The 26839-nt window shown below is 38.8% G+C and overlaps 1 protein-coding gene across 1 annotated transcript in view; it reads right to left on the bottom strand.

Moving 5' to 3' along the window:
• GOLGA1 (golgin A1) overlaps window positions 1–26839 on the bottom strand; it is a 165907-nt gene that overhangs the window by 50015 nt on the left and 89053 nt on the right. The window contains exons 9-14 of the mRNA XM_053695664.1: window positions 21729–21840; window positions 21265–21360; window positions 15706–15825; window positions 7882–7977; window positions 4469–4564; window positions 2202–2297 (exon numbers count right to left, since the gene is read on the bottom strand). Coding sequence (XP_053551639.1) covers window positions 2202–2297; window positions 4469–4564; window positions 7882–7977; window positions 15706–15825; window positions 21265–21360; window positions 21729–21840 — 616 coding nt within the window. The remainder of the gene's footprint in view (window positions 1–2201; window positions 2298–4468; window positions 4565–7881; window positions 7978–15705; window positions 15826–21264; window positions 21361–21728; window positions 21841–26839) is intronic.

Genomic DNA, 26839 nt, shown 5'->3' with positions numbered 1-26839 from the left:
GGTTTCACTGGTAAAAATAAATAATTGAAATGGGTATATATTTGTTTTTTGTTAAGTTGCCTAATAATTATGCACAGTAATAGTCACCTGCACACACAGATATCCCCCTAAAATAGCTATAACTAAAAACAAACTAAAAACTACTTCCAAAACTATTCAGCTTTGATATTAATGAGTTTTTTGGGTTCATTGAGAACATGGTTGTTGTTCAATAATAAAATTAATCCTCAAAAATACAACTTGCCTAATAATTCTGCACTCCCTGTATATATATATATATATATATATATTTAGTGCAATTATCTAGAGCACTATTTATTTTTTTGGGAGGTTTTTTATTTTTAAGATTAGAGATTTTAAAGGCAGTAAAAGAGCTGAAATGCCCATACAAATGCCCCTTTTGGGGCAATGGGTAGATTAGGTTTTTTTAGTGTTAGTTTTTTTTTATTTTGGGGGGGTTTGGTGGGTGGTGGGTTTTTACTGTTAGGGGGTAATTGGTATTTTTTTTTTTTTTAGGTAAAAGAGCTGTTTAACTTAGGACAATGCCCTAAAAAAGCCATTTTAAGGGCTATTGGTAGTTTAGTATTAGATTAGGGAGTGTTTTTATTTGGGGGAGGGGGATTTTTTATTTTTATAGGGGTATTAGTTTAGGTTTAACATTTTTATTTTGGATAGCTTTGTTTATTTTTTTCTGTAATTTTAAATCTTTAATTTTTTTGTAATTTTAGCTTTGGGGGTTGTAGTTTTTTTTTTTTTTTTTTTAAATAGACTGCCCTCTGGTACTACATAACTGTTATTTACGGACAGTTCTATTTTTTAGCGCAATCTTCAAGGCCCGGAATGGATAAACTCACTTTGTTGAAGATGACATTTTATGGCTAATGTAAATCAGAAATCCAGGGATTTTTTTCTTTTTCGTATACATCTGTGTTATTTTAAATTAATAGAAAATGTGTTACGAGACAAATGATGTACTTTCGCATGATTTAACATAAAGCGATGGTAAAGTGAACAGTCTGCAAATCTGATATGCGACAATTACGATGTCAAAAATGAGAGATGTTTTTAGTTTGTTTTTTTTAAATAATTGCATATGTATAAATTATATTATTTTATCTTACTTACTTTTTAAAGGGACAGCAAACCCCAAAATTTTATTTCATGATTTGGACATAACATACAATTTTAAACAACTTTCCAATTTATTCTATTATCAAATTTGCTTCATTCCCTTGTTATCCTTTGCTGAAGGCACAGTATTGCACTAATGGCAGTTAGCTGAACACATCTAGTTAGCCAATCCAAAGAGACAAATGTGTGCAGGCACCAATCAGCAGCTAGCTCCCACTAGTGTAGGATATGTGTGTATTCTTTTTCAATAAGAGATACCAAGAGAACAAAGTACATTTGAAAAAAAGAAGTGAATTTAAAAGGGTCTTAAAATTAAATGCTCTTTCTGAATCATGCAAGTTTATTTTTGCATTTCCCATCCCTTTAATCTGCCATCAGCCTCCTTCAGTAATATATATTTTTTTCTTGTGACGTTCTATGCTTGCAGCAAGCAGTTTTTTAGGCATACGGCTTGCTCTTGTTTTGTGTGTGGCTGTGTCAAACATAACATAACGCATGCACAAACACAGTCATCACAGTTGTCTTATGGTACGTTGTGTGTGTTCATGCAAAGCAAGCGCTTGCACAAATGCATTCAAATGGGAGACCCAGTGATCTTAAATCTTAAACACTGAATTGGAACTGTTATTATAATTCACTGTTGGATTACTGCGAGAAATAATTAAGATAAGCGTAAGGAGCTGTGCTCTCTGCAGACGCAGCAGACCTCCGTGCAGTTCTCTGCGTAAACAATGAAGTGAATGGAGTGGCTGTATTGAAGGTCTGCGCACGCATGCGCATTTGATCCAAAGCAATAGCGCACATTATCTGCTACATAGAGAGCTGGTGGAACCACTCTACATCACAACACTACAGAATAAGGGAAAAGAGGGGTGAAGAGAAGAGCAAGAATCGAAACATAAAAAAAAATGATATGTTTTTATAATTATGTTAATGAAATGAATACAGCGACTCTTCTATTGATAACACTTCTAATTATAACTTTTAAAGCTAGATTATTTACCATCGCTGCTATCATTATCTTGACGTTCTTTACAACATAAATGAATATATTTGTACAGGATTCTCACCAGAGAGGTCACCTGCTCTTCTTTTGACTCCAGCGTCTCCTGTAATCTCTCCAGCCTCTCACCGGTTGTCTTTAATGTCTGCTGCAGATCTATTAGCTACAAGACAAGAACAAAACAGCAGCCTGTGCATTACTGGGTGGGCATCTGCAGCGCAACATCTCTACAAAATGCAAATTAAACAAGTAACCCGACAAAAACACTCCATTCGAAGCAAAACTGATATGCAGATATTTGTCTATCAGTTTCTATTAGAAGCATTTTCGCAATACACTTTATTTAGCAAAAATGCTTCTATTAAAAGCTATCACATTTGAAGATCTTGCTTTTACGGTGTATGTGACTTGTAGCGCCTACTTAAGTATGCCTTGTGCACTTGCATTTAACATTTTGGGCTACTCAGGCAGCTGGTGGTGGCTCATACCAAATCAGTTCCTACACAATACAGGTGGCCCTCGATTTACAACGGTTCAATTTGCACCGTTTCAGAATAACAACCTTTTTTTCAGTCATGTGACTGCTATTGAAAAGCATTGAGAAGCAGTGCATTGATTAAAATAGCCAGTAGGTGGAGCTGTCCGCTTGTGTTGCAGCAGAGATATGCAAGCAAGCAAGATAAAATGAATCAGTATAACTAGACCTGAGCTATCGTGCAGCTTTCATAGGAACAAGATCTTCCGGTCTATAAATCAGTCCAGAATGGAATGCATAGAAATAATTGTTTGCAGAAAAATGCAAATAAAGTCTGTGTTGTGTGATTATTTTATTAGGTTTATAATGCTGTTTAGCAAATGTTTTTTGTTTATGTAACTTAGTTTAATTATATATTCTGTGATGTGATTATTTTATTAGGTTTATAATGCTCTTTAGCATTTAAAGTCTTAATTTCAAAGCTTTAAAAATAATGTATTAGGTGTTACTTATGACAATTTTGAGAGGGGCCTGGAACCTAACTCCCTCACTTCCCATTGACTTACATTATAAACTGGGTTTCAATTTACAACTGTTTCGATTTACAACCATTCCTTCTGGAACCTAACCCCGGCGTAAACTGAGGGCTACCTGTACTTATCACTACCTACATGCTCAGCACCTGCAAGCACTGAATGTGAGAGCAGAATGGATACTTAAGTATGCTCCGCAAGTCACTTGTACAGTAAAAGCAATATCTAAAACAGTAACAACTTCTGCTACAATCAATATTTGCTTAATAAAGTATATTACAAAAATGCTTCTGATCTTGTTCTACAGAATGATTGGCCTGTCATCTTGTTCTCTAGACGGTCCTTAAATAGTCTCAGAAAATGGTTTTCTTCGGAAATGCAAAGAAAGTGTCTACTAGATTAAAAAATAGGTTTATTTTCTGATTAAAGAGACCGTAAATGTATTTTTTTAAAGCATTGAATTAACTAACCTCTGCAATGGTTGTTTAGTAAATTGCCATACTGAACAAATCAGACATTGATAATTCGTTAACAACCCCAAAAGTAGCGAGATTGCAAAATCCCCATGCAGTTCACTATCAAAGCCATTGAAAAAAGAAATAAAAATAAAAAATAAAACGGCGGTTCTGCTTTTACACAATGGGGCAAGAGATATGGCTTTTGATTAGCCCTACCACTCAATGACAGGTAGCCGGGGGTCTTGCATATATCTATTTAAGTCAAATTGCAGACACATGTAATTTGAAAAGACAAAATTAGGAACAATTAAATCTTATCTCAAGAAAGAATATGGGTGTAGTATTTTACATGCAGGCTTCTTTTTTTTTACTGATTAGGTATTGGGCAAATTATGGTTATCTTGATGTCAAAACCAGTAGAAGACGTACACATACAATTTATGAGTTTGCAATAGAAAACTAATTAAAATCTTGATACATTTTGGTCTCCAGCTATTGTTTAACTTATGTTATGGTTTTAATGTCCTCTTCTTGGCACCTTGTTTAGAAAGGCATTAGGCGAGCTGCCAATTATCCTGCTTACACGGATATGAAGCTCGGTTTTGCTAGACATGTTGGGTAAATAATCAGACTCTTAAATAAAATCTTCAGGTAGATATTTGTGTTCGTGTTCCATTTAAACCTTTTCTATTAATAGTTTTTGAAGGTTGGAGTTACTGAATCCTCTCCATGTCCAAATAGGCAGCACAGTTACACTCAGCTGGATTAAACAACTATGACCAAATGTGGTTTTGTTCCTACATTCTGCCTTGTGGAAATGAGGTCGTTTTCAATTCAGACAATCAAAGGATGGAACAAAAAGTCTTACCTGTGATGAGCTTTCTTCTTTGAAATGGGCAAGTTCCTCCTCCTTCTGTGTCAGGAGATCTCGAGCTTCCTCTACTTCGCGGTTAAGTTTGGTTGCCTTTTTAAACAGATCACAAAAATACGACTTTCAGAAACTTTTTTTTTTTTATAGTAACACAGGTAAAAATGTTCCCAGCTAAAAATTATTATCACATTTTCAGAGTTTGTGATTCCAACTTAATTACATTTAAAAGAAGTCAACAACAGAGAACACCACATGTATGATATGGCTAGTGACGATTATTGTAATAGGGCCGAAAGGAATATATTAGGGACCCAAGGCCAGTGGAGTACACCAGTTATCAAATGTAATGAAGGACAGTGGGATAAGAGGAAACAATCCAAATTAGGAAGACCCGTCAGGAGCTACTACAGGAAGGTCTCTTTTTTACTGCAAAAGATTCTTTAACATAAACTTATATTCAGAGCAGGATCAAAAAAGCACGACGTTTCAGGGCACATGCCCCTTAATCATGTGTTAAAAAAATAGACAGATACACCTGTTTAAATGGCACCTGGGATTAACCCTTACAGTCTTCACATGTGACTTTTTGTACACTCACAGAGCCATCAAGTGAAACCCTCCGCTATTTTTTGGACAGTGGGATAAGCCATGGATCTGTGAGATGTGAAGTACGTCTTGGACCTATTTAATGGAAGGCCTGAGGGACATGTGGAGGATTTATGTGATGGAGACCATGCTTATTCTATGTGATGTGGGCCAGTAGTTATTGTTGTGAATCTGTAATGGGAGACTTAATGGGTCAGTGGTGGTGGAGATAATGGATCTAGGTAATGGGAAATGCCAGTGAAGCACATTGTGGATCTATATAATGGAGACCAGTTGAGAATAATGTGGATCTATGTGGTCTGTGCCAGTGGTGTACCTCAAAGATGTGTAGTGGGGCCAGTGGAATAATTCCTATGTGCGACAGTGATGTACCTCTGGAAGTGTGACAGAGCTAAGTCGGTACTCCTGTTGCACTTAGTAAGAGAGGAAGGCAGGCACACCCAATGTTCCAATCAGTAGTTATTTATTCATAGCAATGGTATAATACACAACTACGTTTCAGGGCTCCGTCCCATCCTCAGACTGATACAAAATGCCACAAACTCACCATATTTATAAAAACATCAGCTGACACACCCCCTATGACATTATAGTGACTTCACTATCATAATATACCCTAAAGTTTGGAGACTTCATAACATAATGCCAACTAAAGCAGGGTGGATACAAATCCATTATTTTTTTTAAAAGATAAAATTTAGTTTTTTTATTTAAATCAGATTTTTATTAAAATAAAATGCTTTTTGAGGAAAAAAATCTATCTAGTTATTTATTCTGAATCTGAAATAAGGATTATTTTTTAGTTATGTAGCATGAGGCTTATTCATGGCTGCAATGTTTATTTTTTGGTAAATTAATTATATGAAAGGTATAGAAAGTCAAAATTAAACTTGTATGATTCAGATAGAGCATGTCATTTTAAGACATTAAATGTGCTTTGTTCTTTGAAAAAGAATACGCACATATCCTACACTAGGGGGAGCTGCTGCTAATTGGTGCCTGCACACATTTGTCTTGTGTGATTGGTTCCTTCAGCAATGGATAACAAGAGAATGAAGCAAATTAGATAATAAAAGAAAATTGTTTAAAATTGTAAGCTCTATCCAAATCATAAAAGATTTTCTTTGGGTTTACTGTCCCTTTAATCCATTCACAATGTCCTGCTCTCCCACAGGTTTCTGTAAGAATATATTGGGATTTTTTTTCTATCTACAAGATTTATCACATATTCTTGGTTTTGTAGTTCTCAAGACTGTGAATTTGTGCCTGTAGAAAAACCTCTTCTTAAAAGTGACAATGTTATGAGGTAAACATAAAAAACTGAGAAATAGACCTCCACCCCAGCCAAAATCGGAATCTACATTTATGCATTTCAATTTTGAATAGAAGCCTTTTTGGAATATACATGTATTAGCAAAAATGCTTCTAATAAAAGCTATACATTTTCAAAACTATATTTAAGTATGCACCGTGCACCAGCATTTTAAACCCAGCACTTGCTCTGAGAGCCTAAGATGCTTTTACCATCTAGCAATGACTCAATTTGTTAATTGTTGATATAATAAAAGCCCATTTAAGGCCAAAAGACAGGCATGCCCACTTAAGGCCAAAAGACTGGAACAGGTTACAGAAGCTCGATGGACACCCACTGCAGAGTTTGAGTACAATAGCTTGATAGTGGTATCTGGTAGACACCCTCTGCAGGGCAAGGAAGCAGGAACAGGAGACTGGCAAATTGGCAGATACCCTCTGTAGAGCTAGGGTACAGGAACTTGACAGACATCCTCTGCAGAGGTTGGGTGTAGTTACTGGAGACTGGCACATGGCAGATACCCTCTGTAGAGCTAGGGTACAGGAACTTGACAGATGCTCTCAGCAGGTCTTAGGTACAGAAGCAGGATACCAAAGAAGGCAGGATGGTGACACAGTACAACAAGCAGCTGTGACAGGCTGGCGATTAGGGAATAGCCAGGAGACGAGCCGAGAGTCAGATACCAGAGAGCAGTCAGGTAAGACACTAAATACAGGGAGAATCCGTTAGAGTAGTCAGGAGACAAGGCTAAGTTCGGTATACCAGAATAGCAGCCCGAATTTTCATCAAGAATAAGGGATATCTAAGAGAGTAGTCAGGAGCCAAGCCAACTTAAGGAACCAGAGGGAAAAAACAAACAGGAACTCAGGCAAGGTCAGAGGCACTAAAAGATTGGTAGAACCACAATGTCAGGGCAGGGAGTGGTTTGTGAGGCTGCCTTTAATAGCAGTGCTGACAAGGAAACTACATGCAGCTGGAGCTAAAGAGCACAACTAGTGCAGGTAACAGGTCTCCCAAAGCATCAGCACAAGCTAAAGTCCTCTGGTGGCACAGAGACAGGGCTTCAGGCTGTGAATCTGGAGACCCAGGTTCAATCCCAGGCAATGCTGTGGCACATATACAAACACGGATATGCAGGCATGACATTAGAACCCATTGAGGTCCCACATTACTGAAGAAAAATTTTCTATCACAAGTAAAATCGTAGGGAATAAGAATAAACTGCAGCAGTTCCAGAATGTTCTTACATTTCATGGATCTATATCATGGGAAGCACATGGTGAATGTATGTAATGAAGACCAATTGAGTAAAATTTTGGATCAGTGTGATCAGAGCCAGTGGAGTACCTCAAGGAAGTGTTATGGGGCCAGTAAATAATTAATGGGTGTGACAGTGATGTACATCTGGAATGAATGTGGGACAGAGCTAGTAGAGTACTTCTGTAACATTATAAATCAGTACACACCAACATATGGTGCCCTGCTCGATTACCTGGTCATCCAGCTGCTTGACTAACGCTGCATGCGTAACCTTGGCATCCAACAGCTTCTGCTGGGCATCATCCAGTCTCATCTCCAAGGCATCTTTCTGCAGAAAGAACACAACGAATGACAAGTTAATAGAGATTACTTTCACACTTTCATACCTTAGCTTAAAAGGACAGTAAAGTCATAATAAGACTTTTATGATTTAGACAGAGCATATATTTTTAAATAACTTTCCAATTTACTTCTATTATTTTATTTGCTTCCTTCTTTTGTTAACCTTTGCTGAATGGTCTTTCTAGTTAAACTCAGGAACAGCAAAGAACATAGGTTCTAGCTGCTGATTGGTGGCTGCATATATATACTGATTGTCATTGGCTCACACATGTGTTCAGTTAGAAACCAGTAGTGCATTGCTGCTCCTTCAACAAATGATACCAAGAGAATGAAACAAATTTGATAATAGAAGTAAACTGGAAAGTTATTTAAAATGGTATGTTCTACCTAAATCATGACATAAAAATGTTGGGATTTATGTCCCTTTAATATTAGTTCTCATTGTCTTTCATAAATTATATAGTGAAGGTTTTCCAGCTGAGATTTCATCAATGCTGTATACACAGTGTCATAACCACCTCACTTTGTCACTAATAACAGAATTTATGTTTACCTGATAAATTTCTTTCTCCTACGGTGTGTCCGGTCCACGGCTTCATCCTTACTTGTGGGATATTCTCATTCCCTACAGGAAGTGGCAAAGAGAGCACAACAGCAGAGCTGTCCATATAGCTCCCCCTCTAGCTCCGCCCCCCAGTCATTCGACCGACGGTCAGGAGAAAAAGGAGAACCATAGGGTGCAGTGGAGACTGTAGTGTACAAAAACAAAAATTTTAAACCTGACTAAAAGCCAGGGCGGGCCGTGGACCGGACACACCGTAGGAGAAAGAAATTTATCAGGTAAACATAAATTCTGTTTTCTCCTACATTGGTGTGTCCGGTCCACGGCTTCATCCTTACTTGTGGGAACCAATACCAAAGCTTTAGGACACGGATGAAGGGAGGGAGCAAGTCAGGTAACCTAAACGGAAGGCACCACTGCTTGTAAAACCTTTCTCCCAAAAATAGCCTCCGAAGAAGCATAAGTATCGAATTTGTAAAATTTGGCAAAAGTATGCAGAGAAGACCACGTCGCTGCCTTACAGATCTGTTTAACAGAAGCCTCATTCTTGAAGGCCCATGTGGAAGCCACAGCTCTAGTAGAATGAGCAGTAATTCGTTCAGGAGGCTGCCGCCCGGCAGTCTCATAAGCCAATCGGATGATGCTTTTTAACCAGAAGGAAAGAGAGGTAGCAGTAGCTTTCTGACCTCTCCTCTTACCAGAATAGACGACAAACAATGAAGATGTCTGTCTGAAATCCTTTGTTGCGTCTAGAAAGAATTTTTAAAGCATGAACCACATCTAGATTGTGTAACAAACGTTCCTTTTTAGAAACTGGATTATTACACAGAGAAGGAACAACTACTTCCTGGTTAATATTCCTATTGGAAACCACCTTTGGAAGAAAACAAGGTTTGGTACGTAAAACGATCTTATCTGTATGGAACACCAGATAGGGTGAATTACACTGCAAAGCAGACAATTCATAAACTCTTCTAGCAGAAGAAATAGCAACCAAAAACAAAACTTTCCAAGATAGTAACTTAATATCTATGAAATGTAAAGGTTCAAACGGAACCCCTTGAAGAACTGAAAGAACTAAATTTAGACTCCATGGAGGAGTCACAGGTCTGTAGACAGGCTTAATTTCTAAGAAAAAATGGCTTATCTATCCCAGAGGGAATTTCTGACAGTCTTCTAGCATTACATGGTCTTGTTAGAAAAATGACTGATCATACCTGAAAGCAGTTAAGCCTGCAAACTGTTCCCCCCCCAACTGATGTTCTCTGGCTTCAACAGTCCTGCGTGGGAACAGCAATGGATTTTAGTTACTGGTGCTAAAATCATACTCCTCTCAACAGAAATCTTCATCACTTTCTGCTGTAGAGTAAATAGTACAAACCGGCACTATTTTAAAATAACAAACTCTTGATAGAAGAAATAAAAAACTACAACTAACACCACATACTCTTTACCACCCCCGTGGAGATGCTACTTGTTCAGAGCGGCAAAGAGAATGACTGGGGGGCGGAGCTAGAGGGGGAGCTATATGGACAGCTCTGCTGTTGTGCTCTCTTTGCCACTTCCTGTAGGGAATGAGAATATCCCTCAAGTAAGGATGAAGCCGTGGACCGGACACACCAATGTAGGAGAAATATAGTTATGTAAGCTGCTTGGTGCTCTGTCTGCAGTGCTGGTGTACTTAAAGGGCCACTAAAGTCAAAAACAGAATTTATGTTTACCTGATAAATTACTTTCTCCAACGGTGTGTCCGGTCCACGGCGTCATCCTTACTTGTGGGATATTCTCTTCCCCAACAGGAAATGGCAAAGAGCCCAGCAAAGCTGGTCACATGATCCCTCCTAGGCTCCGCCTTCCCCAGTCATTCGACCGACGTAAAGGAGGAATATTTGCATAGGAGAAATCATATGATACCGTGGTGACTGTAGTTAAAGAAAATAAAATTATCAGACCTGATTAAAAAACCAGGGCGGGCCGTGGACCGGACACACCGTTGGAGAAAGTAATTTATCAGGTAAACATAAATTCTGTTTTCTCCAACATAGGTGTGTCCGGTCCACGGCGTCATCCTTACTTGTGGGAACCAATACCAAAGCTTTAGGACACGGATGAAGGGAGGGAGCAAATCAGGTCACCTAGATGGAAGGCACCACGGCTTGCAAAACCTTTCTCCCAAAAATAGCCTCAGAAGAAGCAAAAGTATCAAATTTGTAAAATTTAGTAAAAGTGTGCAGTGAAGACCAAGTCGCTGCCTTACATATCTGATCAACAGAAGCCTCGTTCTTGAAGGCCCATGTGGAAGCCACAGCCCTAGTGGAATGAGCTGTGATTCTTTCAGGAGGCTGCCGTCCGGCAGTCTCGTAAGCCAATCTGATGATGCTTTTAATCCAAAAAGAGAGAGAGGTAGAAGTTGCTTTTTGACCTCTCCTTTTACCAGAATAAACAACAAACAAGGAAGATGTTTGTCTAAAATCCTTTGTAGCATCTAAATAGAATTTTAGAGCACGAACTACATCCAAATTGTGCAACAAACGTTCCTTCTTTGAAACTGGATTCGGACACAAAGAAGGCACGACTATCTCCTGGTTAATGTTTTTGTTAGAAACAACTTTCGGAAGAAAACCAGGTTTAGAACGGTTAAACACCAAAAAACTCTAAGCCATCTCCGTGGAGATGTTGCCTGTACAACGGCAAAGAGAATGACTGGGGAAGGCGGAGCCTAGGAGGGATCATGTGACCAGCTTTGCTGGGCTCTTTGCCATTTCCTGTTGGGGAAGAGAATATCCCACAAGTAAGGATGACGCCGTGGACCGGACACACCTATGTTGGAGAAATTAAAGTTTTGTTATTCAAACAAATGAGTAAAAAAAAATAAAAACATTTTAAATATAAAGCAGGAAAAGTGTTTATTCATTCTGGCAACTGACACAGGCATCATTCATTATTAAGGCATAGGAGTAATTGACAATATTGGACAATATGTGATGCAAGTACATGCAGAATGTGCACAAGCTCTAAAAAATAATCTTCCACACACAGGATAGATATATATATATATATTTTTTTGACTATGTGAGCTTTGTCCTACAAACCGGTCTATTGTAACAAGTATCAGCTGGTATCAGACAACTGAAGGGTTTACATGCATAAGCTGTTTTATACACGTTTTACAGGAATAATTATCAGCATCTCAAGCTGAGGTTTCTTTCGGTACTTAAAGACAAGCTGTGGCAAATAAATGAAAAGCAAAGTATTAACACGAATCAAGCAAACCTCTGAAAATTACTTAACAACAATCAAGCACTGTGTTGCACAATTTTAATGTTTTTAAAAGCATCTGCCATTTTTTTTATACTGTTACAAATGGAATATACATGTAGAATGCATCACACAGGGCGAGAGAGAGAAAGCTTAGAAATGCAGATTTGTATTTTTTTATAAACTTGGTCTATACAAACTAGACACTAAACAGCTAAATTATACCTTTGTGCTTTGAAAGAAAGAAAGAAAGAAAGAAAGAAAGAAGAAAAACAAACAAACAAAAGAACTAGCTACTAACGTAACAGTGGACCGATCAATTGTAAATCTTCTTTCATATTTACAATCTATTTACACAAAGGACGGTCTTCTAGCCAAATCAGAAACTCAAAGCTTTTAGCTGGAATACAGAAGGGAGACTATCAGGGTGGATTTGATTTAAATCGCAGTTTATTATTATTATTATCAGGTATTTGTAGAGCGCCAACAGATTCCGCAGTTTAAAGCTCTAGTCAGTAAGACCAGATTATTTTTACAGCTACATAAGAAAATGACTGATTTAGTTATACAGCATTAGAAATACATAGATACATGGTTATTAAATTACTGGGAGGTGAACTATCTTCAATCATTTATATTTGATCAACTTTTCAGCTGCGCTTTATTGGACAGAGAAAAATAATCATAACCTCAATAATAACAATTTAAATAGTTTTATTTAACTAAAGAAAGATAATCATTATCTTAAAGGGACGGTGTACTGTAAAATTGTTTTTCCCTTAATGTATTGTCAATGACTTTTTATACCAGCTGCAGAGTATAAAATGTATGAGAAAATGTATTATCAGGTTTATTTGTGTATAAGAAATAGCTGGTTTTGTGCTACAGCCTATTACAATGGGTTGAGCTTGCAGGTAATATCAGATATCATATTATCTCTTTGTGTACACACGCTTGCTTCCTTATCCTATATTTGTCTGTAAACCAAAGCTCAATACTTGAGAGAACAATGGAAAATGATAATTTTCTTAGTTATCTCTTCTACACCCCACCAGGAGTGCAATTTCTTCTTCTGGCTGTGTTTACATTGCCTGTCAATAGCAAGGAGTTAAAGGGACAGTATACACCAATTTTTTTATAGCTGCATGTAATAGACACTACTATAAAGAATAATATGCACAGACACCGATATAAAGATCCAGTACAAAACCTTTTAAAAACTTACTTAGATGCTCCCAGTTTAGCACTGTTGATGAGGTTAGCTGGAACACCCATTGAAAGGGGCTGATTAAACAGACAGACACTCCCCACCTCCCCCCTCCCTGCATATCAAAAGAAAGATAACATCAGCAGGAGTCTGTAAATGCGTGTATACATCTGGCACTGTGGGACTTGGTTAGGAGTCTGAAAATCATCCCAACACTCTTAAAAAATAAGCAAAAATATAAATTTTACAAAAACTACCAGATAGGCTGTATAAATGGATCAACAACAAAACATTTATGCAAAGAAAAATCTAGTGTACAGTGTCCCTGACGTTTCCACCTCTTAGCCAATAGCTGTGCGGGAAATCTTGGCTAAGAGGTGGAAACGTCACCTCTCAGCCAAATAGCGAAAATAGCGTTCGACCTGTGGGCTGCCTTAGCAGCTCAGTGCGGTGATTGCTTGGGAGAAAATAAAAGGAGCTTTCAGCATGAAGTATTTTATACTTCATGAATTAAAGTCCCCTTTATTTGTGCCAATGGTAAATCCTATCGTTTCACAAACGCTAGGATTTACCATCACTTTAAGTACACAAAACTTTAAGTATAGATAGGGATACCATGGGCTAAATCAGCTATTTTAAATGGCGAAATAAAGGTAAACTAGCTACGTCTAAACAATCTAATACACTCCAGCAGGTAAAATTGATAATTGGGAACAAATTAAAGGGGAAAAATGTTTTGGGTAAACTATCCCTTTAATAATAATAATAATAATAATAATAATAATTATAAATAAATAGTTTTATTCAACTAAAACAATAACATTATAGGTTTCACTTTTATCTGTACTGCTTCTCCCTCTTTCCTCACACTTAGGTCCTTGTGCAGATCTATTTTACCCCAAACAATCAATCTTCTATTCATTGAGCTACTTTAAAAAGGGACACAAAACCCAATTTTTTTCCTTTGATGATTTAGAAAGCGCATGCAATTTTAAATTTCAAATTTACTTTTATTATCTAATTTGCTTCATTCTCTTGATATCCTTTGTTAAAAAGCATATCTAAATAGGCCTTCTGTGTTTGGCTCAACCATGTGCATTGCTATTTCTTCAACAAACGATATCTAAAGAATGGAGCAAATTAGATAATAGAAGTAAATTGGAAAGTTGTTTAAAATTGTATTCTCTATCTGAATCATGAAAGAAACAGTTTTGGTTTCATGTCCCTTTAAATTAAGTAGGGGTTGATTCTGTGTACATATAATTGCAGGTAAACAAAGGGATTAAAGGGACAGTCAAGTCAAAATTAAACTTTGATGATTCAGATAGAGCATGCAATTTTAAACAACTTCACATTTTACTTGTATTATCTAATTTGTTTTGTTCTCTTTGTTGAAAAGCCTACCTAGGTAGGTTCAGGAGCAGATATGCACTACTGGGAGCTAGCTGCACATTTATGTGTCCTGTCTATGACTCACCCAGTGTGTTCAGCTACCTTCCATTGCATTACTGCTCCTTCAACAAAGCATACCAAGAGAATGCAAATTTGATAAAAAGTTAATCTGAAAGTTGTTTAAAATTGTAAGGTCTATTTCTCCACTTTGTATGTTAATTTTATAACATTTTTTGCTTAGAAGAAGAGTCATGTTATTTCTGAAGACACAAATTCACAGTTTTGAGAACTACAAAACCAATAATATGGGATAATAACAGAAAGAATGTCCAAAAATAATCATACAGAAACCTTCAGAAGAGCATGATATTGTGAATGGATTAATAGAATTAAAGGGACAGTCTACACCAGAATTGTTATTGTTTTAAAAGATAGATAATCCCTTTAATACCCATTTCCCAGTTTTGCATAACTAAAACAGTTATATTAATATACTTTTAACCTCTGATTATCTTGTATCTAAGCCTCTGCAAACTGCCCCTTTTTTCAGTTCTTTTGACAGACTTGAGGTCTAGCCATTCAGTGCCTGCTCCCAGATAACTTCTCGTGCACGAGCACAGTGCTATCTATATGAAATACGTGAACTAACACCCTCTAGTGGTGAAAAACTGTTAAAATGCAATCTGAAAGAGGTGGGCTTCAAGGTCTAAGAAATTAGCATATGAACCTCCTAGGTTAAGCTTTCAACTAAGAATACCAAGAGAACAAAGCAAAATTGGTGATAAAAGTAAATTGGAAAATTGTTTAAAATTACATGCTCTATCTGAATCATGAAAGTTTATTTTGGCCTAGACTGTCCCTTTAATTTACCAACACAAATTAAATATCACAGCCATGAATTTACAGCATCTTGCTATATAATTTAAAACAAATCCTTATTTCCGGATGAATAAGCTTTGGATTATAATGTACCTTAAATAGAAACTCTATTTAGATAGACAGATCTTGTCTCAAAAAGCATTTCATAAAAAAAACAAAAAAAACTATTTAAATAAAAAAAACAAAAAAAAACTAATTTAAATAAGAATATAAAAATCATTTTTTTTTTTATTTGACATTGATTTTTATCCACCCTGATAACTATAGTTGCAACAGTCTGAAGATCCGTCACAAACTTTCTTACATTTTTTTTTTGTTCTCTACCGGCCCAAAAAAAAAAAGGGCAACAGCCCAATAGAAAAGACCTATAGATTGTAACCTCTTAAATGCACCATCTTTGATTAACAAAACATTACCTCTTTAAGGAGCTCGTGCACGCCTTCCTCCCCAGTCCCTTCCAGGGTCTTCTCCAGTGACAAAATCTTTTCTTGAAGACGTTTGATCAAATTGTCCTTTTCTTCAGCCTCCATTGCCACCTAGTAAAGAAATGCTTTATTAGATCCAACGCATAAGATTTATTAATATTATTATTATTATCAGTTATTTGTAGAGCGCCAACAGATTCCGCAGCGCTATAAACATAGGCGGTATACAAGGTAACATTTATAGGGATCAAATAGGTAGAGGGCCCTGCCGAGAGTCGGACTGTTGTAGTCGGCTCTTATGAAGGTGATCTGCAAACAGCTGGGCTCTTAGGCTTAAATGCTAAGGGGGTTCATATGTTTAAGGTCTATGTATATCTAATTTAAATAAGGTTATAAGAGTGACTATATGCCCAGCTTTAAAAAATAATGCCTAAGTGATAACCCATGGATATATAGTTATGTATATCTGGTGCAAAAGTCTAGCTCATATATTCGATAAAGGAGTATAAAAATAATAATAATAAAATATATATATGTTTTTTTTTATTATTTTTTTTATACTCATTTATCGAATATATGAGCTAGACTTTATAAATCGACCAAATATAAATAACTATATATCCATGGGTTATCACTTAGGCATTATTTTTTAAAGCTGGGCATATAGTCACTCTTATAACCTTATTTAAAATAGATATACATAGACCTTAAACATATGAACCCCCTTAGCATGTAAGCCTAATAGCCCAACTGCTTTGTGACAATAAATTCTACAAAGAATTATTATAAGCCATAGTTCCTTTATCTGGCAACTCATACTCCCCATCTTGTGGTCAGTTAATAAAATTACAACCAGCTATACCTAACATGGGAGATGGCCAGAGATACTTAAAGGGATACTAAACCCACATTTTTTTCTTTCATGATTCAGGTAGAGAATACAATTTTAAACAACATTTCAATTTACTTCTATTAACTAAATAGCTTCATTCTTTAGATATCCTTTGTTGAAGAAACAGCCATGCACATGAGTGAGCCAATCACACGAGGCATCTATGTGCAGCCATCAATCAGAAGCTACTGAGCCTATCTAGATATGCTTTCCAGCAAAGTATATCAAGAGAATGAAGCAAATTAGATAATATAAGTAAAATTAAAAAGTTGTTTAAAATTGCATGCTCTTTCTAAATCACGAAAGAAAAAATTTGGGTTTCATGTCCCTTTAAGGCTTGGAAAGCAGAAATTTGTGGAAAGTATAAGAGCTATTAAAACTTATTTAACTTATTTATTTATTGCATTTAAAATCCTCATTAAGAAAGGCACTATTAGAAATAGGCCTGACTAGAGTCTAGACCTATTTTATATGTGACTGCTCTAATCAGAGGCGTAACTAGAAACCACAAGGCCCAGGTGCAAGAATCTAAGAAGCCCCCACCCCACCCCCCCAAAAAAGTGAATTTGATACATATCTTTTTTTTTTTTTTTACATTTAACACAGAAAAAAAAATGTGAATGAGATTACATGTCTGCAAAACACCCTGTGCCCACAGTCTGTGAGATGGTCTGACCCCTAATACTGTATATAGTGACACTGTTTAACCCACCAGTACTATATATAGTGATCTAGTGATACAGTCTGTAATCTGCCGTAGAGATGGCTGGCCTGACCCTACCCGCACCAGTACTTTATAAAGTGACCACAGTAGTCTGTGACATGGTCCAGCCCCCCCATACTGTATATAGTGGTACTGTATAGTGACACTGTTCAACCCACCAGTACTATATATAGTGAGCTAGTGATACAGTCTGTAATCTGCCGGAGAGATGGCTGGCCTGACCCTACCCGAACCAGTACTTTATAAAGTGACCACAGTAGTCTGTGACATGGTCCAGCCCCCCCCCCCCATACTGTATATAGTGGTACTGTATAGTGACACTGTTCAACCCACCAGTACTATATATAGTGATCTAGTGATACAGTCTGTAATCTGCCGTAGAGATGGCTGGCCTGACCCTACCCGCACCAGTACTTTATAAAGTGACCACAGTAGTCTGTGACATAGTCCAGCCCCCCGTACTGTATATAGTGGTACTGTATAGACTGACACTGTTTAACCCACCAGTACTATATATAGTGAGTTAGTGATACAGTCTGTAATCTGCCGGAGAGATGGCTGGCCTGACCCTACTCGCACCAGTACTTTATAAAGTGACCACAGTAGTCTGTGACATGGTCCAGCCCCCCCATACTGTATATAGTGGTACTGTATAGTGACACTGTTTAACCCACCAGTACTATATATAGTGAGTTAGTGATACAGTCTGTAATCTGCCGGAAAGATGGCTGGCCTGACCCTACTCGCACCAGTACTTTATAAAGTGACCACAGTAGTCTGTGACATGGTCCAGCCCCCCCATACTGTATATAGTGGTACTGTATAGACTGACACTGTTTACCCCCCATGCTGTAGTAACAAGGTCTGTAATTTGCTGGTTCCACAAACATACACACACTTACATGCATAAATACACACACAGTCACAAACATACACACGCATAAATACACACACAGTCACAAACATACACATACATGCATAAATACACACAGTCACAAACATACACACACACGCATAAATACACACACAGTCACACACATACATGCATAAATACACACAGTCACAAACATACACACACGCATAAATACACACACAGTCACACACATACATGCATAAATACACACAGTCACAAACATACACACACACGCATAAATACACACACAGTCACACACATACATGCATAAATACACACAGTCACAACATACACACACACATAAATACACACACAGTCACACACATACATGCATAAATACACACAGTCACAAACATACACACACGCATAAATACACACACAGTCACACACATACATGCATAAATACACACAGTCACAAACATACACACACACGCATAAATACACACACAGTCACACACATACATGCATAAATACACACAGTCACAAACATACACACACACGCATAAATACACACACAGTCACACACATACATGCATAAATACACACAGTCACAAACATACACACACACGCATAAATACACACACAGTCACACACATACATGCATAAATACACACAGTCACAAACATACACACACACGCATAAATACACACACAGTCACAAACATACACACATGCATAAATACACACACAGTCACAAACATACACACATGCATAAATACACACACAGCCACATACATACACACACACACACATACACATACATACACACATACATAGATGCATAAATACACACACAGTCACAAACATACACATACACACACATACATGCATAAATACACACACAGTCACATACACACACACACACACACATAAACATCAATGGGTAAAACAGAAACACTAACCCCTGTAGTCAGAGACACTAGTGAAGCATCATGTCACACTCACATGATATCAGTGCAGGCAGTGGCAGGTCAACGTTTTTTTTATAACAAAAAAATAAAAAAATTCAATGACTAATTCATCTAGTGAGAGAGATACAGGGTGCCATTTTATAGATACTGTATAATTAATTTTAATTTATTATCAAGCAAATTCTGGGTGTTATATTCAATTATAGTTACCTTGTATTCTCTAAGGCTAAGACGTGTTAAATTGTTAGAGTTTTTATCTGTTTTTTTGGTTATAAACATTTATTTGGGATCTGATAATTAGACAGTATATTATTAGATTATCATAGTAAAGCTTTTAATAATAATATTTGGTTCATTTTTCTAATTATCCGTTACAGTAAGGCATATTGCATAATTGGTTCATGCTGGCTTATTTTGCATTACTCTAAATTTAAAGTGAATGTCAATTTTCATGTGAAAGTGCCCAGTTTAAAAAAAAAAACAATTAAAAACAGGGGCACTTTCATTCATGAAAATTGACATTGCACCGGACTTACCTTTTTCTTCTGAAACGATGCCCCGTCTGCTTCTTCCTGGTTAACTGAAACCGGCTTCCTCCAATCACGGCGTTGCCTCAGGCAATGTTTCCCCCAGGGGGGAAGCCGTGATTGGAGGATGCCGGAATTGTCATGGCTGACATATGAAGAGGCTTGCGACGGGCTGGGGAAGCGCTGGAGCGGCTTCAAGAAGAAAAGGTGAGTATTTTAAGAAAACGGGTGAAATGTAAACTTTCATGAATGAAAGTGCCCCTGTTTTTAATATTATATTTAAAAATTCTTGAAAGTTTACCTTCACTTTAACTATTACATTTATACCCATAGGGTTAAAACTTGGGTTTTAAAGAGTAAATAGTATAGTTTATTTTATAGTGTATCAGAGAGTTGACTTGATATTGGTTACCCCTAGTAAAAAAACATTTACTATAAAGAAGATAATTCCATCAATCCAAAGTAAAATGTGCATATAGGTTCAATGGGCTTCATTTTAATTTGAAGGTCTTGCGCCTCCATGGAGCTCATAAAATAATGAAAGACCTGTCTCCTGAGGAAATCTTGCCCCCCAAGGATCTCAAGATATAAGGGGAGACTCTACCCCCCCTGGGAGCTCACAATACAATAGACAATTGTGCACCACCAGGAGATCACAATACAATAGACAATTGTGCACCACCAGGAGATCACAATACAATAGACAATTGTGCACCACCAGGAGATCACAATACAATAGACAATTGTGCACCACCAGGAGATCACAATACAATAGACAATTGTGCACCACCAGGAGATCACAATACAATAGACAATTGTGCACCACCAGGAGATCACAATACAATAGACAATTGTGCACCACCAGGAGATCACAATACAATAGACAATTGTGCACCACCAGGAGATCACAATACAATAGACAATTGTGCACCACCAGGAGCACACAATACAATAGACAATTGTGCACCACCAGGAGATCACAATACAATAGACAATTGTGCACCACCAGGAGATCACAATACAATAGACAATTGTGCACCACCAGGAGCTCACAATACAATAGACAATTGTGCACCACCAGGAGATCACAATACAATAGACAATTGTGCACCACCAGGAGATCACAATACAATAGACAATTGTGCACCACCAGGAGATCACAATACAATAGACAATTGTGCACCACCAGGAGATCACAATACAATAGACAATTGTGCACCACCAGGAGCTCACAATACAATAGACAATTGTGCACCACCAGGAGATCACAATACAATAGACAATTGTGCACCACCAGGAGATCACAATACAATAGACAATTGTGAACCACCAGGAGATCACAATACAATAGACAATTGTGGACCACCAGGCGCTCACAATACAATAGACAATTGTGAACCACCAGGAGATCACAATACATAGACTATTTTGCACCACCAGGAGATCACAATACAATAGACAATTGTGGACCACCAGGCGCTCACAATACAATAGACAATTGTGCACCACCAGGTGCTCACAATACAGTGGTATCAGCAGTGATATAACTGGAACCTGCACCTCAATGATTATATACAATAATACCTTGGATTGAAGCAGCTGGTGCTGCAGTTTCAGAGATTCATATTCTGACTGGACCTGGTTTAGTTTCTTTTCACAGCCCGAGGCCGACGATTGTGCCTAGAGAGACCAAACAAATTATTAGAGAAAGTGCAAAGCAGAACAGAGAGCTTGCAAGTCAGATAACCATGCACTTGCATGCATTAAAGGTGATTTTGGGGTGGACCTTCTTTTTAAGGTGGGACCAGACTGATATACAACAGGAAAGTTCTCAGTAAAAGTTTCAATTTGGGTTAAATGAAGCTGCCCCTGGGGCGCTGATTCGCCACAGAACTATTATGCCTCTGTTTGTTGCCTGGAAGAGTGGTTCTCTCTTCTGTCAAGCCTCTAATACAAAGCTCATACTGATAGTGTATATCTTATCTTATGCTCCTGTAATATTCAGGTGAACAAGGCTAAGTCAAAGACAGTAAGCATATTTAACTGACCTTCTGCAAGTCCAGAGACAGACTCTGGATGAAGTCTTGGAGCTCTTGCTGTCTACTCTCCAGTTCTGTTATCTTCTGTTCAGCTCCATTTTGTGCCTCAGTCAGCTCTGTCCTATTGTGTTGAGGAAGAGAGAAAAAATAAAATTTATGCTTACCTGATAAATTTCTTTCTTTCCAGACATGGAGAGTCCACGACGTCATTCCATTTACTAGTGGGATATTCACTCCTAGCCAGCAGGAGGCGGCAAAGAGCACCACAGTAAAGCTGTTAAGTGTCACTTCCCTTACCCATAACCCCCAGTCATTCAGCCGAAGGGAAATGGAAAAAAAAGAAACACAAAGGTGTAGAGGTGCCTGAGGTTTAGTAAAAAATTACTGTCTAATCTAAAGGGTGGGGTTGTGAACTCTCCATGTCCGGAAAGAAAGAAAATTTATCAGGTAAGCATAAATATTATTTTCTTTTCTAAGACATGGAGAGTCCACAACATCATTCCAAATACTAGTGGGAACCAATACCCAAGCTAGAGGACACTGAATGAACAGGGAGCGAGAACAAGACAGGTAGACCTAAACAGAAGGCACCAGCGCTTGAAGAACCTTTCTCTCAAAAGAGGTCTTAGCCGAGGCAAAAGTATCAAATTTGGAAAAAGTATGCAGAGAGGACCATGTTGCAGCCTTGCAAATTTGTTTCACAGAAGCTTCATTTTTGAAAGCCCAAGAAGAGGAAACAGCCCTAGTGGAATGAGCTGTAATTCTCTCAGGAGGCTGCTGACCAGCAGACTCATAGGCAAAACGAATCATACTTCTCAACCAGAGGGAAAGAGAAGTAAAAGTAGCCTTCTGACCCTTACGCTTTCCTGAGAAACAAACAAACAGGGCAGAAGACTGGCGAAAATCCTTAGTCGCCTGTAGGTAGAATTTGAGAGCATGCACAACATCCAAGTTATGTAACAGACGTTCCTTGTGAGAAGGAGGATTAGGACAGAGAGAAGGAACAACAATTTCCTGATTAATATTTCTATCTGAAACCACCTTAGGGAGAAATCACAATTTAGTACGAAGGACCGCATTATACGCATGAAAAATAAGGTAAGGAGAATCACACTGCAGAGCAGAGTTCAGAAACTCTCCGAGCAGAAGAAATAGCAATAAGAAACAAAAACCTTCCAAGATAACAGCTTAATAGCTATGGAATGCATTGGCTCAAATGGAGCCTGCTGCAAAACTCTAACTAGGTTAAGGCTCCAAGGAAGAGCAACAGGTTTAAACACAGGCCTGATTCTGATCAGGGCCTGACAAAAAGATTAAACATCTGGCACACCCGCCAGATGCTTATGTAAAAGAATAGATAATGCAGAAATCTGACCTTTCAGAGAACTGATTGACAATCCTTTCTCCAGACCTTCCTGGAGAAAAGACAAAATTCTAGGAATCCTGACCCTACTCCAAGAGTAGCCCTTCGATTCACACCAATAAAGGTATTTACGCCATATCTTATGGTAAATTTTACGAGTAAGAGGCTTGCGATACCTGCAGCATGGTATCGATGACCGACTCAGAAAACCCACGATTAGCCAGAGCTAAGCGTTCAATCTTAAAGCAGTCAGCTTCAGAGAAACGAGATTTGCATGGAGGAAAGGACCCCTAGTTAGAAGGTCCTTCCTCAGAGGTAACCTCTAAGGAGGAAGAGTTGACATCCTCACTAGGTCTGCAAACCAGATCCTGCAAGGCCATGCAGGAGCTATTAGAATTACAGACACTCTCTCCTGTTTGATACGAGCAATGACTCGTGGAAGGAGCGCAAACGGAGGAAAAAGGTATGCTAGACCGAAATCCCAAGGAACCGCCAGAGCATCTATCAGAGCGGCCTGAGGATCTCTTGACCTTGAACCGTACCTTGGAAGCTTGGCGTTCTGCAGAGACGCCATCAGGTCCAACTCCGGCCACTTGAGGGTTAACCTGGAGAATACCACCGGATGGAGAGCCCACTCCCGGGATGAAAAGTCTGTCTGCTCAGGAAATTAGCCTCCCAGTTGTCCACTCCTGGAATGTGGATGGCAGACAGAAGACAATTGTGAGCTTCCGCCCACTGAATAATCCGAGTCATCTCCTTCATGGCCAAGGAACTCAGAGTTCCCCCCTGGTGGTTGATGTAAGCCACTGAGGTGATGTTGTCAGACTGAAACCTGATAAACCGGGCATATGACAACTGAGGCTAGGCCATCAGAGCATTGAAGATTGCTCTCAACTTCAAGATGTTTATGGGGAGAGGACGACTCCTCCCGATTCCATAGGCCCTGAGCCTTTAACGAGTCCCAGACTGCTCCCCAGCCTAGCAGGCTGGCGTCCGTGGTCACAATCACCCAGGAGGGTCTCCGGAAGCATGTGCCCTGAGACAGATGATCCTGAGAAATCCACCACGAGATAGAGTCTCTTGTCAACTGGTCCAGATCTATCCTCTGAGACAGATCTGAATGATCTTCGTTCAATTATCTGAGCATGCATAATTGCAGAGCCCTTAAATGGAATCGAGCAAAGGGAATGATGTCCATGGAAGCGACCATCAGACCAATTACCTCCATACATTGAGCCACTGATGGCCAAACAGTAGACTGTAGCGAGAGGCAAGACTAGAGAAGCTTGGATTTTCTGACCTCCGTCAGAAAAATCTTCATAGATAGGGAATCTATGATGGTCCCTAAGAAACACACCCTTGTAGATGGAATAAGGGAACTCTTCTCCAGATTCAGTTTCCATTTGTGGGAACGTAAAACAGACAACAAGATCTCTGTATCAGAGTTTGCTTGTTGAAAAAAATGGCGCCTGAACCAATATGTCATCCAGGTAAGGTGCCACCGCAATTCCCCGAGACCTGACAACTGCCAAGAGAGCTCCCAGAACCTTTGAGAAAATTCTGGGAGTTATGGCATGGCCAAAGAAAGCGCAACAAACTGAAAGTGCTTGTCTAGAAAAGCGAATCTCAGGAACTGGTGATGATCCCGGTGGATGGTAACATGAAGGTAAGCGTCCTTCAGGTCTATGGTCGTCATAAAATGACCCTCTTGAAGGAAGAATGGAATGCATGGTTCCCATTTTGAAGGACGGAACCCTGAGAAACTTGTTGAGAGGTCTAAAATAGGTCGAAAAGTTCCCTCTTTCTTGGGAACCACAAACAGATTTGAATAAAATCCTAGACCCTGTTCTCTTACTGGAACTGGAACAATCACTCCCAGGGAGAAAAGGTCCTGAACGCACTTTAAGAATGCCTCTCTTTTTACCTGATCTGCAGATAACCTTGAGAGGAGAAATCTGCCCTTGGGAGGATGAGATTTGAATTCTATTTTGTACCCCTGAGGTACTATGTCCACAGCCCAAGGATCTGGGACATCTCGTATCCATGCTTGACAAAACAGGGAAAGTCTGCCCCCCAAAACTTTCATGCTGACTTAGTCTCAGCTGAGTGTTTCTTTGATTGCTTCCCCTTATTCCAAGACTGATTGTGTCTCCAAGAAGACTTGGAGGTAACATCAGCTGACCAAGATTTCAGCTGCAGAGCCCTGCGGGCTAGAACAGTGAAGCCAGACATCTTGGCTCCCAGTCTAATGACTTGCATGTTAGCATCAAAGATAAAGGAATTGGCAAATTTGAGAGCCCTAATCCTATCTTGGATCTCCTCCAATGGAGTCTCCTCTAAAATCAATTTGGACAAGGCATCGCACCAATAAGATGCTGCACTAGCTACTGTGGCAATACAAACTGCAGGTTTCCATTGTAGACCCTGATGCACATACATTTTCTTTAAATAAGCCTCCAGCTTTTTGTCCATGGGATCCTTAAAAGAACAGCTATCCTTAATAGGAAACAGAATTTATGTTTACCTGATAAATTACTTTCTCCAACGGTGTGTCCGGTCCACGGCGTCATCCTTACTTGTGGGATATTCTCTTCCCCAACAGGAAATGGCAAAGAGCCCAGCAAAGCTGGTCACATGATCCCTCCTAGGCTCCGCCTACCCCAGTCATTCGACCGACGTTAAGGAGGAATATTTGCATAGGAGAAACCATATGAAACCGTGGTGACTGTAGTTAAAGAAAATAAATTATCAGACCTGATTAAAAAACCAGGGCGGGCCGTGGACCGGACACACCGTTGGAGAAAGTAATTTATCAGGTAAACATAAATTCTGTTTTCTCCAACATAGGTGTGTCCGGTCCACGGCGTCATCCTTACTTGTGGGAACCAATACCAAAGCTTTAGGACACGGATGATGGGAGGGAGCAAATCAGGTCACCTAGATGGAAGGCACCACGGCTTGCAAAACCTTTCTCCCAAAAATAGCCTCAGAAGAAGCAAAAGTATCAAACTTGTAAAATTTGGTAAAAGTGTGCAGTGAAGACCAAGTCGCTGCCCTACATATCTGATCAACAGAAGCCTCGTTCTTGAAGGCCCATGTGGAAGCCACAGCCCTAGTGGAATGAGCTGTGATTCTTTCGGGAGGCTGCCGTCCGGCAGTCTCGTAAGCCAATCTGATGATGCTTTTAATCCAAAAAGAGAGAGAGAGGTAGAAGTTGCTTTTTGACCTCTCCTTTTACCGGAATAAACAACAAACAAGGAGATGTTTGTCCTAAAATCCTTTGTAGCATCTAAATAGAATTTTAGAGCGCGAACAACATCCAAATTGTGCAACAAACGTTCCTTCTTCGAAACTGGTTTCGGACACAGAGAAGGTACGATAATCTCCTGGTTAATGTTTTTGTTAGAAACAACTTTTGGAAGAAAACCAGGTTTAGTACGTAAAACCACCTTATCTGCATGGAACACCAGATAAGGAGGAGAACACTGCAGAGCAGATAATTCTGAAACTCTTCTAGCAGAAGAAATTGCAACCAAAAACAAAACTTTCCAAGATAATAACTTAATATCAACGGAATGTAAGGGTTCAAACGGAACCCCCTGAAGAACTGAAAGAACTAAGTTGAGACTCCAAGGAGGAGTCAAAGGTTTGTAAACAGGCTTGATTCTAACCAGAGCCTGAACAAAGGCTTGAACATCTGGCACAGCTGCCAGCTTTTTATGAAGTAACACAGACAAGGCAGAAATCTGTCCCTTCA

Source organism: Bombina bombina, chromosome 12 (genome assembly GCF_027579735.1).
Source record: "Bombina bombina isolate aBomBom1 chromosome 12, aBomBom1.pri, whole genome shotgun sequence".
NCBI classification, from domain to species: Eukaryota; Metazoa; Chordata; class Amphibia; order Anura; family Bombinatoridae; genus Bombina; species Bombina bombina.
The sequence above is the reverse complement of the archived record's forward strand: the minus strand, read 5'-3'. Positions and strand labels throughout refer to the sequence as shown.